General features: G+C 39.9%; 1 protein-coding gene across 1 annotated transcript in view; it reads right to left on the bottom strand.

Moving 5' to 3' along the window:
- Positions 1 to 15,490, bottom strand: part of RYR2 (ryanodine receptor 2) — a 362,813-nt gene that overhangs the window by 247,818 nt on the left and 99,505 nt on the right. The window contains exon 2 of the mRNA XM_088522870.1: positions 4,007 to 4,126. Within this exon, the coding sequence (XP_088378996.1) occupies positions 4,007 to 4,126 (120 nt within the window). The remainder of the gene's footprint in view (positions 1 to 4,006; positions 4,127 to 15,490) is intronic.

The raw sequence follows: 15,490 nt of genomic DNA, 5'->3' as shown, positions 1-15,490 counted from the left end.
GATTCCCACAACTTCTGACTTGCATCTGAAGACAAAACATATTCTGCCATGTTTCTCCAGTCCTATTGACTTTCCGTAGGGAACAGACCATTGCGTTTGCTTTTGGTATAACAATCAAGCTCATATTTTCTTTACGAACTGAATTGTTCTCTTTGATAATGAACCATCTTCCAGCCACACAGTGGGAGGCTGGACAAGACAGCTCTAGGTTCGGTGAGGAATCCGGGTACAGGAGTTACAGCCATGCCTTTGCCCATGCTTCAGGACGATCCTCTTATCTAGAAGCCTATTTATGAAATTTGATTGTTGACATGGACATTTTTTGTCACATTTGACCAGTGTGGTCAAACAGACTTGTCTGTTCTCTTGCTTGTGCTCCATGACCATTCTTCACCACCTTCCCTTCCCCACACTCTCTTGCTTTTTCCAGCCCAGACATCTATTTAGAGGCAATAAAAATGTTGCAAAAAGTAGACACCTTGGCAGCCCAAGAAACAGCATGACAAAATTCCTGCCAGGTTGGGAGCAGCCCGAGCACCACCGAGGCATGGAGCTCCCAGCTGGGGTGCAGGTGGCCCTGGGCGAACAGTCTGCAACCTTCCAGCTCCGCATCCTGCACCTTTCCTGGTGTGAAACTGGGCCCTGTCAAAGCACAAAACTAACCCTTGAAAAAAAAAATAGTAATAATAAAAAACCTGCACTCATGTGAGCCCTTAGCTCACTATACTATAGACTAAATGATTCCATATGCAAGTTGTTGGACTTTTGTCTAAGCATTAATTTACATCTCAAAATTAATTCCCATCTCGGTAGAAAGTTGCAGCCACAGGTTCCCACATTGCACATCCTTACTACAAAAATGTAAGTCAGTTTTTTGGGAGGTTTTTAAATATTCAGAAACCCCAATTATGTAACCTTTCCCTCTCTCAAGTCCAAAACACTGAGCGCTCAAAAGGGACAAAATCCATGCCACTATTTTTAAGCAGTTTCTTTTAAAAAAAAAAAATGATTTAAACCTCACCTTCTGTAAGCCATAGCTTATAAATCATAGATTTGAGGTGTATTAGTTTTCTACCTGCCATGAAAACAATAGGGAAAAAAAAGCTTTATATCATCAGAAACGAGAAACTCTCGGTGTTCTGCTGTGCAGTGGTTCACGATGGATCAAAATCACATTCGTGACTGGTTCAGTGCTGAGTATTTTTCATTCTGCAGCAGGGACCACTATAATATTCAGGAGTTGTTTTCAATAAAAGCTAAAGGTGTAAGAATTAGGGGCTTCTAATTTTAGAGGGAACAAACATTTTTGGAAGGCTGCTAATAAGACAGCCCCCTCTGGTTTACTTATCAACAATCAATGCATTATTTAGGTCTTAAGAAAAATTACTAAAATGGAAGAAAGCCATTTCTTTAGTGAATGGTTTTCCCCATATTAGCAATCTCTACACATAAAAAACAGTCTAATATTCAAATGTAAAGAAATATCTCACTGACATCCCACTGTCATCTTTGAGATCATAGATCCTATTTAATAAAAAGTGAGGGTTTTCCACACACGGATTTATGGATTTAAAAGTAAAGCAAATGTTGATGATGCAAAAATCACCCACTGTCCACCTTCAAAAAAAAAAAAAAAAAAAAGAGTTTATGTGTTGAGAATGAAATATAATTATAATCACTTTCACTTGAGCTATTTACATCACTACAGATGAGACACTTACGTGTTTATGTTCACGGCTTTATACCTAGAACTGTTTTTTTATTACTCAACTTACACCACTTAGACGTGATATCTAGTTTATCTATTATTTATTCTTGAAGATAGAGGATCATTTGAAGGAATTTGTTGAGCAACAAAACGGGAGGCTGTTGTACTGAAGGTAACATAATCAGCAATTACAGGGTGAGTGTAGCAACTATTGTTACCTGCCTTCCCAAATTAAATAGTGAATAACAAAGATACAATAAAACGTGAAATAGTTTTTACGAGATTCCAGCCACGCCAGATGTTTTTCAGAGCTCCAAGCCAAACTTCTGGCTCAGACATCCACTTCAAATCAACCCTATGCTTGTCTTACAAAGCAATGGTGCACCTTGACCTGGCCTGGAGCCCAGCTGCCTGGGGAGCAGCTCTGCAGAAAAGCACTTGGGGGTCCTTGGTGGCTCCAGGATATAAGCACATACGGAAAGGGGAAGGACAGCCAAGCAGTGGAAGAGGCTGCTCGGAGAGGTTGTGCCAACTCCATCCTTGCAGGCTTTCAAGACTGTAAGCTAAGATCTATAACCAGGGCTTGGTTGGGTACCTTGCCCTTCAGACATGACTAATTCAGATGCAAAACGTATTTTTTCTTGGCCATTGATGCTTTCATTGAAGCCCATCATGACCCAAAGGCAACAGGAAAATATTCTTATGGATATTCAGGATAATATTTTCAACTAGTTTAAGAACCCTACTGGAACCTTCTTCAAAGCTTCATATGCCTTTTCTTTCAATAATTTCTATGATCTTTCTTAGTATAATATGTTATATGGACACAAACACTGTGGAGAAACCATTTTACATTCTCTTATGTACAGTCAACTTTGCTTTAAGGATTTTGTAATTTTTACTCCTCAATATTTAACTCTCCAAAGGATTCTAAATGAGCTCACCTTAGGAATTGTCAGCTGTCAGCTCTTAAAAATTAAAACTAGAATGAGCCACATGTTGTTCTTTTGTTTGCTTTTCTTTCCCAAGCTCATGCAGAACTATCAGAAAAAAATATTGCTTCACCAAGCCCCCAGGAAAGGCAGCATGAGTGAGGATGTAGGAGAAAGTGATTTGAAATTTGTACCATCCTTCTTAGACAGCAACATTCAGGACTTTATATAGTGAGACACAAAGAGTAGATTTGATATCCAAGCTTACCACGTGATAAAAAAATAATAAAATAAAAATAAAATAAAATCATTAAATAGATGGTTTTTTTCTAGCTTTACAGGTGATTAACATCGCAACTAGTTCAAATCCTGGCATTTTTTTTTTCCTTTTTGTTAAAAAGATTCACTTAAAATGGAGCAGCACAAATGAATTCGTCAAGATCTCTGCTATTATAATGAATCATTAATATCCCAGTGAAAAATTTATTGCGATGAATAATACATTCAAAATGATGAAACACAGAAAATGAAGCACTACTCTGCAATGTATCAGAGATAATTAAAGTCATGTTATGGAATTTGGCAAGCTAAAAAAACGAAAAACTTTGGTACTAAATCTTTCTGGACGTCTTTCCAGAGCCTCTATCTTTATTTATTTCTCTTGCCAAATATTTTTTATTTGAAGAAAAAAAATAAATATAAGTTAACATTTTTCCTTGTGAATAATCAAATAGTCTCAGTATACTCACTACTTTGGTCACAAGAGCAGTTCTGCTCTCAGAAGGCTCTTTTTGTCTTCAGTACCATTTATTGGAATATATGTGACTGTGAAACATATCCCCGTGTTTTACACCAAAGAGCAAAGAATTATTTTACAAGACGCTCTATCGAATACTATCCATTAGCAGATTAAATGAGATTTCCTTGACATTTGCACCATCAGTCTTCTAGGCTGAGAAATTAGAAGGATTTAAAGTAACAACTATGTCAGAGTAAATGGCACAGAATAAAAGAAAATACCACAGGTGAAACAATCCCTTTCCTATGGTCTTAAAATCAGTATAATCAATGTGCTTATGCTGCAGCACTCAAAAATCACTCCGCAACCACCACAAGATTGCGGCAACCTAAGTAACATGCACACTCTACAGACAGGCTGCTCTGCTAGTCAGTCTTCTCGGGTAGCTCAGAAAAGAAATCACATCTCTAGCCCTGTCAAAGGGCCATGACAAATTAGGGATTGAATTTCCAAAGGGAGTAAAATATTCATTATATGGTTGATAGATCTGTGCATACTACATCAAAGCAGGCAATATTATAACTGTCTCCTTACTTCACTCATGATATTTAAAATAGTCGGTCATACCTTAGAATTTGATGTGGATTCCAGAAAGCAAAGCCTGTTGCCAAATCCTTCTGCAGCAAGACACAGTTTCTGTTGCTCCTTGTGGACAGTTGCCGTGCACTGCAGAACCACTTCATCATCCTAATAGGAAACAGAAACAGTGGTTATGCTTTTTACAAAAGAAGATTTCAAGAAGCGTTTTAAAAAAGGAAGTGCTAAAATCAGAAAGGGTTATCCAGGAACACAGGCAGAACAGAAACCCGGAATAATTTTCATTCTCCAAATCGAGAAGATGGCAAAATAACTGTACACCCACACACTTCCATCTCTTTGCCCACTCTCATAACAAAGACCAGCAATACTGTATGAGACACAGAAGTTACAGACCAAATCCTTCTAGTAATACAGACAAAGCAAATGTTGTTAATAACCCTAAAAAAAAAGGAGAGGGCCATTACTTAAGTCTCAGTTGTGTTAAATAACCTATTCACAAGATGAAGAATTCATTTGAAGAAAAAAATACTTAAGTAAAAACGAAGTAGAATTTTGCTGCAATGAGTATTTTCTATGAAAGCTTCTCTTAAGTAAGCTAATGAATATAGGACTCTGCGCATTTTATTCATTTATTTATGAGGAAAAATAACAGTATCCAATAATAGCTTTCGCATAAGCAATAATGGAAAAGTCATACTTAACACTGTAAATAAAATGCCATACAATACAGTCATAGGATGAAGAATGTAACTGAAGCAAAACAAGTATGAAACTGCATTAAGATATTATAATAATGCGTGCATGAAAGCAATGCTTACTTAAAAAAAAAAATTCTCATAAACACAGACAGGGGCATTCAGGAAAAATCATCTGAATTAAATAAATGCCTAAATTTAAAATTATCTGAGAGATTTTAAAATAAAATGAAGGCACTTGCAAACAATCTTTTTTAATTAGACTAGGCTTTTATTTGGCTTAATTTAGTTTCCGCTAGTAATTAAACTAAAGTTTATTTAATCCTAAAAGGAACATCTGCACAAGAGACTGGATGGAGTTTAACCAGTCACTTGAAAAATTCACTCATGTTCCCTTTTTTCACATTGTCCTCATGCAGCAAACGCTAATCCCAAAGTGAAGTCAACCAGCCCAATCTACACGTTCCTCATGATTCACAGCCTGCTGTAGACACAAAAGGCAGTAACTGCTTGCGGGCAGACATAAATCCCAGAAAATGTTATACGTGCCTATGTTGCACGTGCGACCCACAACATATAGTTATGTAATATGCTAGTATGGATCCAGCCACACGACAGCATCAAAGCAAGAGTCTGCACTTCACACGCTTAGACGTACACAACACGACTAGAGGAAAGAGCGGGAAATCTTGCTTGCAGGAGTAAACCCTTCATCATTGGGTTGGCTACTCAAAATCTGTTTATGCAGAGCTAGGCTGCATACACTGCATGAAGCCAAGACCTTCTGACTCCTGACTTCATGCTTATCAGTGTGTGGGTACTGCTAGAGCTTGTGCTAATGCATTTTACCTGACAGCACTGCCTCTGATAAAGTGCACAAGTTGCTTGAAATAATTTACTGGGAACAAAAAAAAAAAAAAAAAAAAAAAGAAGGATGAAATACAGGAGCTAGATCCCTTGTGCACTCTTGGGAAAAGCAGTTCTATTAAAATGCCTTTCTTAGTACCTCAGGGCTGCTTCTTTTTTCCTAATCTTAATTCCAATTGATTCAAATGAAAGTTTATCTTAAAGTTACGACAGTGCGGTTAGGTTGCAACTACATGTACAGACACCATGAGACACATCATCATCATCTTTCTCACCTTAGCCCTTCTTTCTAAACATACACACAGGCAAAATGGAAAGCCCACTCACCACAGCACCATCAGGCACTCCGCTAGGATCACCCAAAAAAGGGGTGACTGGCAAATATGTCAGTGTGGTACTTCTGTAGCCAAAGGGAGAAAAAAATAATAAGACTACTTTCTACTACAATCCACCATCATTCAAAAAATCAGCACTTTTATAATATCCCATTCTCCACCATTCTTCAGCACCAGGGAAAGCCTGGAAGGTGTTTGAAGGGTCTCATCTCTAACCATCACTCCCTGCTGACAACATTAAAAATAAAAGTTGTGTTTAGGTAAAGCCCTGATGCAATTCATTTTAGTTAATGATCTAATGCATCATGCCCTTTCCTTTCAAACTGGCTGTAAACCAGGGGCTGCATTATCACGCAGAGCTCATGTGTCACACAGATGCCAACTGCTGCAGGATTGAGGAAAAGAGTACAGCAACTGCTAAATTACACACGCGCCCCTTCTCAATTCACTTTACAAACATTTTCTCTTCTTCTGCTGCACAGCAGGGCATATGGCATATTGTGTTAAACACATAGCTCATAAATAAACCTGATTTATTTTTAAGTGCTTGCTGATTAACAGCAGCAGTTAACAGTCAATTAACAGTCGATCAGCCTCCCATGCCCTTTTCAAAAATTCTCAGGTTTGCAGGACATGCTCACTGGAAAAGAAGATGAATCTCAAATCTGCTTTGCCCTATTTTTCTCAGGTTGCATTTAGATGCTTATCAACGTGCTCCTAATTCAGGCTGCGGAGCTGCCATGCTTTGATGCTTTGAGGTTCTCTTTGCGGTGTATGTGGATTAAATAAAATTGATGTATAAGGGATAAGAAAGGTATGTCACCTTTGTCTTATTAAGCTAAAGTCCATTTAAGATAATTATATATGCACAGCTTTAAGTTGTTCTTCATTTTGGGGCACATCACTAGAGAAAAGTCTAATACAAACTCTACCCTGAGTAGGTAGAACTCTTCTAGCTTGAAGATTCACTCTTCAAGCTGAATTTGCTGTCCCCATGTTCAGAGGGCTCCTATACGAACGGTACCCAAATAGGCTTCAGAATTATATTAGCACAAATAATTCTACACCATTTCTTTGCTGGAAGACAGTAAGAGGGTGAGAACTCAGCCCTCTCTCTCTGTACCTAGTTTCCAAGCAGGCTATGTTACCCAGTTCCAGTATCAAGGGAGCTAAAATGCATAAGTTCCTAATTCGTTTTTTGTTTTATGAAGTTATCTCCAAGACAACCTTCATTGAAGGTCGCTTTGCTCTCATATAAAGAAAGCCCCAGTGTGCTTCTCTGCTAGAGAGAAATAGTGCTGTCTCATTAAAAATACGCTACAGAGAAATATTGCTCAAATATCAACTCTTGAACTAGGAAATGTCTCAAGCTGGTTTGCTTCCTCCTATTACATTCTGAGCATTTTTATGCTCATATGTTATGTAGATGAGGTTTTACATCATCTTTTCTTTTCCTTTTTTTTTTTTTCTTTTTCTTTTTTTTTTTTTTTTCTTTTTGGTCAGTCACTGTCATTAAAAGCGATGGAAGATTTGAAGCGACTACCGTGGTAGTCTTCAAAGGTTAAGCAAAACATCTGTTTATGGATTCAGCTACTCTTTCCTCTTCCCAGTTCTTTCCTATCTGCCTTACAGAACTCTGCAAATTCACTGTCAGATGCAACACAAAGCTGTGGAGAGGAAGGTTTGAATCCAGCATCCAAAAGGGTCTCTGACAAACTGCATGCTACTAAGCACCACCACTGTTCAAATGCTCCCTAAGCCCTCTCTTCTGGGGCCAAAAATTCAAAGTTTCCCACAGCACAAATATCAGTCTTTGTACTTGATCAGGGCTATGCACATGCCCACAAACAACAGGTTGTGTGTGTCGCACTCAGTGAAATACTAGCACAGCGTGTCTTCCATCTAATTCAAACCTGATAAGAAAACAGTATCCACATTCTACTGTAACTAAAAATATTGTTTCAATTACATACACAAAACAACTGCCACACTTGCAAATTAACTGGAATATAGTGTAGCCTCGAAAAAACTCCAGCAGACTGTAAGAAAGCACCAGCGCAGCCCTAAAATCCCAGCAGACTTTTGCACTTACAGGAATTTTATTTTTCTAGTTTTGCTCAATAATCACTATTCTGATTTACATCTGCCAAACTGGCTTGCTTTCTCTACACAAATTGGGAGCTTGATCAGTATTTTCATCCTGCTTCTCCATCAAACAGCAGTCCTCATCCCTGAGCTCATTATGCTTCGCATTCTCCCATTTCTTGGTTACAGCCGCAAAGACATCAAGAGTAAGTGAAAGCAGGTGCCAATATCCACAAAAAATCTGTGTGCAAAGTCATGCCACAGTTTATTGCTACTAGTCATCAAACTCGCAATGCTGTTCTGGTTGCAATAATTTTTTAGAGTTTTGGAGATAACTGCACTTACCCCGACTAAGAGTAAATCAAACCTGAGATGCTGTCCATTTATTTTAGATGCTTGAATGGATGGTTCTTATCACAGCATGAACTTCATAACACTCCTGGGAATTTAGAAGTACTGTTATCTCCAGGCCACAAAGTGGAAGTTAAGGAACTAATATTGTATTATCTACCTGTGGTCACCAAGCAGGCCTGGGGCATAGAAGGAACGGTTGCCAGATTTCCAATATGTAAACTGATAACCTGAGTCAGAAATTCTTCCCTGCTCCCCATCCAAGCTTGCAAATGAACTTGCTAACAGCCATGTGCAGCTTCAGGCAATGGCCAACCCATCACATGCAAAGTTTTAAGAATGTGACTAAGTACCATTCATATTTAAGATACCACTTCTTCCAGTCAAATAAATCTGCTCGGTACTGTGTCAGGTATCTACCCCGTCCCAAACAGAACAAGATTTTGATAATCATACAACTGCAAACCCCATTCTGATTCTCCAACAAGCACTTTGGAAAATTAGGCAGGTGTTATCTGTGCCACGAAACCATACTTATTGTTCAAAAATTCAATTTTGCCAAGTAAGGACAGCTATCGAAGAAAGAGCAGCACATAGCATTATATATATATATATATATATATATATAAAATATATATTCACCATGAAATCTTTATATCCACAGAAACTAAACAAGTGACCGAATGAACGGCTCATACTGGCTGTTGTCTCCAGGCACATGGAGGACAAGAAGGTGCTCAAGAGTAGTCAGCATGGATTCACCAAGGGAAAATCTTGCCTGACTAACCTTATAGCCTTCTATGATGAAATGACCGGCTGGATAGACGAGGGGAGAGCGGTGGATGTCATCTATCTCGACTTCACCAAGGCTTTTGACACCGTCCCTCACAACATCCTCCTGGGCAAGCTCCGGAAGTGTGGGATAGATGAGTGGACAGTGAGATGGATTAGGAACTGGCTGGATGGCAGGGCCCAGAGAGTGGTGATCAGCGGTGCAGAGTCTAGTTGGAGGCCTGTGGCTAGTGGGGTCCCCCAGGGGTCAGTCCTTGGTCCAGTCCTGTTCAATTTATTCATCAATGACCTGGATGAAGGCACAGAGTGCTCCCTCAGCAAGTTTGCTGATGATACCAAACTGGGAGGAGTAGCCGATACCCCAGAGGGCTGTGCTGCCATCCAGAGGGACCTGGACAGACTGGACAACTGGGCGGTGAAAAACCTCATGCAATTCAACAAGGCCAAGTGCAAGGTCCTGCACCTGGGGAGGAATAACCCCAGACACCAGTACAGGCTGGGGACCGAGCTTGTGGAGAGCAGCTCTGCGGAGAAAGACCTGGGTGTCATGGTGGACGACAAGTTGACCATGAGGCAGCAGTGTGCCCTCGTGGCCAAGAAGGCCAATGGGATCCTGGGCTGCATTAAGAAGAGCATCTCCAGCAGGTCGAGGGAGGTGATCCTGCCCCTCTGCTCAGCCCTGGTGAGGCCACATCTGGAGTATTGTGTCCAGTTCTGGGCTCCACAGTACAAGAGGGATGTGGAGCTGCTGGAGAGAGTCCAGCGCAGGGCTACAAGGATGATCAGGGGCCTGGAACATCTGCCCTATGAGGAGAGGCTGAGGGAGCTGGGCCTGTTCAGCCTGGAGAAGAGAAGGCTGAGAGGGGATCTAATCAGTGTATATAAATACCTCAAGGGAGGGAGTGCAGAGGACGGGGATGGTCTCTTTTCAGTGGTGGCCACTGATAGGACTAGAGGAAATGGCCGGAAACTGAAACATCAAAAATTCCATAGGAACTTAAGGAAAAATTTCTTAACAGTGAGGGTGACAGAGCACTGGAACAGGCTGCCCAGAGAGGTTGTGGAGTCTCCTTCTCTGGAGATCTTCAAAACCCGCTTGGATGCAGTCCTGTGCCACGTGCTCTAGGTGACCCTGCGTATGCAGGGGGGTTGGACTAGATGATCTCTAGAGGTCCCTTCCAACCCTAAGCATTCTATGATTCTATGATTCATCAGAGAACCAGTAACTACCAGTACTATGTTTGTTTCTAAGCTACTGTTTAGTCATAATTAACTATTATGTTTAACAGCACCCATAACAATTGCTACAGCCAAATATGTCCTTTAAAACCAAAATTCTGCCAGTAACACACCTTAAACTGGCAAACTGCACTCAGAGAGCTGCACTCCAGAACACCAGATTAAAGAGGAAAGGGTTCGTATGCACTCTCAGTGTAGAATATCAAAACAGCAAACTCTCAAAGCTCTTTAATAACATGCACCTATGATGATTAGTTGATTTCTTTTCATGAAATCCACTCTACCCTCCTAAGACTACATGAAACATATACTACAAAGTCAAGGAAACAGTGCATTTCTTAGGTAGAGGTGCGAGCATATTATGTTTCAACATCAACATTCAGACTAGGTAGGGTTTTTCAAAATTGAAATTCCTGTTGCTATTCATTTGCAAGCCATCAGTAAACAAAAATCATTTCCTGAAGATAAAAAAGTTCTTCTGTCCTATAAAACTCCAAAAAATTGCTGTCACTCTCTTAATGGCAAGTCAATGAATAGAACAAGAGTAAATTATTTGTTTAAAATGTAAAAAAAAAAAAAAAAAAATCCACATCTGTCTTTGTTTGTTTTATACATTGTGCCATTACTAGCTCCAAGTCTGTTACTTCAAACATGAAAAAAAAAAAAAAAAAGAAAGAAAGAATTTTGGTGATTCTACTATGACTAAAAATGCCTGCAAGAAAACTTGATGATGAAACAGCAATTGACTGTAATTAACATATTTATTTAGAAACTCTGCATGTGCTTCAGCTGAGGGTACTTCAGCTCAATATAGCATGGCCTTAATGCCTGCAATTTGCTCACACTAAAGGACAAAAATAGGCAACAATAATTTATCATTTTTAAATATTTGACTTCTTTGTAGAGAACAGAGGAAAAAAAATGCAACTACTATTAATTAAATTTAAATAATTTGTTGTACTCCTAATCTGATACAAAACTACCACCTTTAAAAGGTACAACTCTGTGGGTTCCTACTGCTCCATAACAGCATACCAATTATTAAACCACATACAGAGTTGAAAACACCCCATCTGCAAAATTAAGCATTCAGGGGTTAAAAGTGGTAAATTATGCTTGCATGTTCAATTTTTTTTTTCCTGTTGTTTTCTATGGTGAATACTGCAGTCAGTGGAATGTTTCCATCAGCTCCCATATGCTATAAATCAGGCTCTCAGCACAGACTTTAATAGCTCGGTCATTAATAGCTTCCTCAAGCTCCACAGATGCACAGTTCTGCTTCACCGCATCCCATTTACTGCTCAACTAAAGACTGTGCAATGAATCACAGTGCAACATATATTTTAAATGTATATTTTAAAATAGACAAAAAGCCTGTACAAATCGTTTTCTGCATAAGAAAAAATGTAGGGTACTTTTTGAGCTACAAACTTAACTTCATCTACCATTTGTCTAGCTTCACTCCAGAGCAGAATACAAGTCTAGAAGCCCTGTGGGCCATCAAATACAAGACTTCCACAACTACTGGCACTCATATGCTAAGAGAGTCTACAAATCAGTCCCGTAAAGTGACCAGACTGACCCAGCCTACAGAAACAAGGAATTAAAAAAATATATATTCCCCCAAAAAGTGACCTTTGGTTTAATGCTAGGCATCTGAATAACCCAAACCAATGAGGCACCTGAGAAAGTTTTCAGTGTCAATGGGAACTCTAATGCTACTTGTTCAGGAGCTTCCTACTCTCTGTGTTTTGAAGGAAGATGAAAAGCAATGATAATGAAGCGGAGCTGGAAATTAAGGTGATTTTTTTCCTTTTTGATGCCCCTGGAGACAACAAAATAGAAGGTCTTAAGTATAAAACTCAAAAAATCCATGAATATAAGATGCAAGAAACATGATCAACAATTATCTTTTCAACAATCCTATGGGACAACAGAAAAAAAATGCTTGAAGCCTTATATAACTTTAACTACTCTGTTCTTAGCTGATCGAACACTGTCTTCCACAAGCTCTGAAGTTCAATTCTGCAATACCATCCTATGAAGACACCACACACTGACTCCTCACACACTAATGCAAAGGAATCCTGTGACAGAGGCAGAAGAAGGAACCAGACTTTCAAATACAGTATTTAACCTCTAATCATAGCTTCATCATCTTCTTGTCAACAGTGTCAGATTAGTCAGTAATAAAAGTCTTCTGTGCCAGGGGGAGTTAATACTTGGATGGTCTTAAGAAAGAACCCTTAGAAACTGCAAACAGTCTTCGTGCAGTGTCCTTAGGCAGGGACATGGGATAAAAACCAGTTGTAAGACAGCAGTTCTGAAGGAAGGAATCTGGGGGTTGCGCTGAAGCAAACATTAATCATGAATCAATCACATCAGGCTGTGAGAAAAGCAAATAAGGGGGACTAATCAGGAGTCAAGTGCAGCTGACTCTGTGGATCATGGTCCTTTGCCCTTGTACTCAGCACAGAGAAGGCTTCAGCTGCTGTGAAATGACCATTTTTGACAGTGCACTTAAAAAAAAAAAAAAAAAAAAAAAAAAACAGCAAGAATGATTGCATGTCTAGAAAACATAGGAAAAAATCTCCCCAAAATGGTGGAATAAGGATGGTTTAGGTGGTTATCTCAGAAACATGGTATATAAGATAAGTAATGCTGCTATTCTGGTGCAGCAAGAAAATGAGGATTAGACATTTAAGACATTTTTTGAGGCTAGCAAGGCACTTCCATGGGTAGATGTAGAATCTTCATCATTACAGAACTTGAAAAAAATGCTTAAGAAAACCTCTTTCAGGAAGGATTTATGAAGAGTTGAACTTGCTTTAGCTGAGAAGGAAGAGCAGATGACTTTTCCAGTCACATGATGCTGAATAGCATGGCATGTTTCAATTTTATCCTGTAGGAGGAGTAATTTCATAAGAATTCAGCATTATTCCAAAGGAATTGTCTTCCTGAGCAGAAAATCCCATAAAAATACCCGGAGTTCCAACAAGCCTGTAATTAATTAAAAGATATTAGGAAGCACCTTGCTAAAATATTAGCCATATTATTCCCTCCATCTTCTTAGAAGGCTCTTAGTCATTAAATTAATTGTGCAACATCGCAGCAAATCATGCTGATCTGCATGTACTGAAGATGCATTCAGTAAAAATAAAAAAATAAATAAAACTCTATCTTGGGTCATCTGGTTTCATATTCAGCCCTTGTCAGAAAAGGCTTTGCTAAAAGTTTTGTCAGAAAGCAATCGCTAAAAAAAGAAAATGCACCACTTGAACAAGCAAATGTGACAGAGTAGAGTTTATCTGGGACCTGTGCATGAGCTCTGAGCAGAGCCTCTGGGTTGCAGTGCTCCTCATCCTGCAGATTTCGCAGCCGCCAGAGCGAAACGCAGCTTTGCATCGGGAGACAAACTAACACAGCAGAACAAGTAGCCCCAGCAGACTCAGGCAACGAGAGCTGCTGCCGTCTGCGAGTACTTCTCTAGCAACAAACCCACCTTGGGCTCTGACCTGGCCGAGCGCTGCAGTGAAACCCCTGGTGACAGTCCCCTGCAGCTCTGCTTTCTGACTGCCTCAAGTACATTGCTCAGGAGTGCTATCCAACATGCACAAAAGACTGCAAAGTGATTTCCTGTCTATGTGCGAAGCCAAAGTTCTCCCCTCTGCCTCTCTATTTCAGAGTCAGCATGAATCAGACAAATACGCTTTCAGCGGGCAATGGCCTTGCATATAACACAAGGCAGCATATGTGTTCTGGATTGAGTTTTACTACAAATATGTCTGCAGATGAACATACTTTCTACTGGGATGACTCATGATATTATTTCTCACCAATTAGCGCTGTGGTCCTACAATACTAAAAAATGCCAAGCTCAGCTCTTAGTGCCTAATAATAGTTGCCTCCATCTGCAGCCGCAGGGAAGAATGGCTGACCCCATGTCTAACACAGCCGACAGAGGAGGGGTGGAAGATGTTTCCAATAAAGCATGCTTACCAAATTAAACATGAAAGCAGCTTGTAGGCTGATTTTGGCATCCTAACTGCCCCAGTGTGTCAAATTTATCTCTCTCCACTCTCTTTAGGAATTTGATAAGAATTCTCTTACATTAGAGCATCACTCACTAGCTCCAGGTCATGTCTACAGTTTAATCAAAGGTGTGACTACAGCATGGGCCATAGCTATGCTATTTTTGAGCCTGCTGGTGGGAGCAACAGTGCCACTAAAAACAGGCTAGGAAAGGGTATGTCCACAGGACTGGGCAGGCAAGAGAAGGAACACAATGCCTGTGAGTGAGCCAGGCGGCTAACAAGCCAGCTCCAAACAAATGCCAAGTATCTTATAACTCCATGGTGCTCAATCCAAGCTAATGCAAATCAATCCAGGCTCTCATCAATATCCATAAGTGATATAATCACTAAATGATTTTAGTTTCACAACATCTTTCTGCGGAGGAGTTTATTAATCTCAGGCAGAGAACAGAGCCACATGTAAAAACAGATGATGGGCTCAAGGTCACACAGCACTTGGAGAGCATACTCCAACCAAACACATTGCTCTAACAACTTCCACAGAGCAAGGTGGCTAAAACAACCTGCTTCTCGCAGACTCTCTTGCCACAGTTTAGGTTGTGGTTACTTCCCCTCTGCATCCTCTCTTGCATGCACGAATACATGAGAAAACTTCCTCATCTCTCAGTCTTTTATCCTGACAGCAAGCTCCAGAGACTGGAGTCAGTAATACGAGCATCTGCTTGAGTTTGCACATTCAATCCTAGATCACTTTCTTTTCCCTCGGTATTTTTCTGGCAGTATTTCTGCAATGATTCCACTTCAGCTCTCTGCCAGATGAGTGTTTTACAACCACCCGATCATTCAATCTTTTCCAATTTCTAATCAAAAAGACCCACCTGCCATAGTGCTTTTCATTTTTAGTGCAAGGTTAAAGATTCAGTATAATTTCCCTCTGTTTCAGGCATGTAATGCACTGTCATATACTTCTCCATGCTTTCTTGCTGAAGCTGCCCTAACTTATGAGATCCATTCTTTCACTTCACACATTTTCCAAGTCATGCTTTCTTGTTGCCACGAGAAGTCTACCACCTTTTTGAATTCCTGCTTCTTGGGCTATTAAATTATTAGTCT

Source organism: Tinamus guttatus, unplaced genomic scaffold, assembly GCF_059628265.1.
Source record: "Tinamus guttatus ecotype Peru unplaced genomic scaffold, ASM5962826v1 Tinamus_guttatus_pri_ptg000011l, whole genome shotgun sequence".
NCBI lineage: Eukaryota > Metazoa > Chordata > Aves > Tinamiformes > Tinamidae > Tinamus > Tinamus guttatus.
This window is presented reverse-complemented; position numbering and strand designations above follow the sequence as displayed.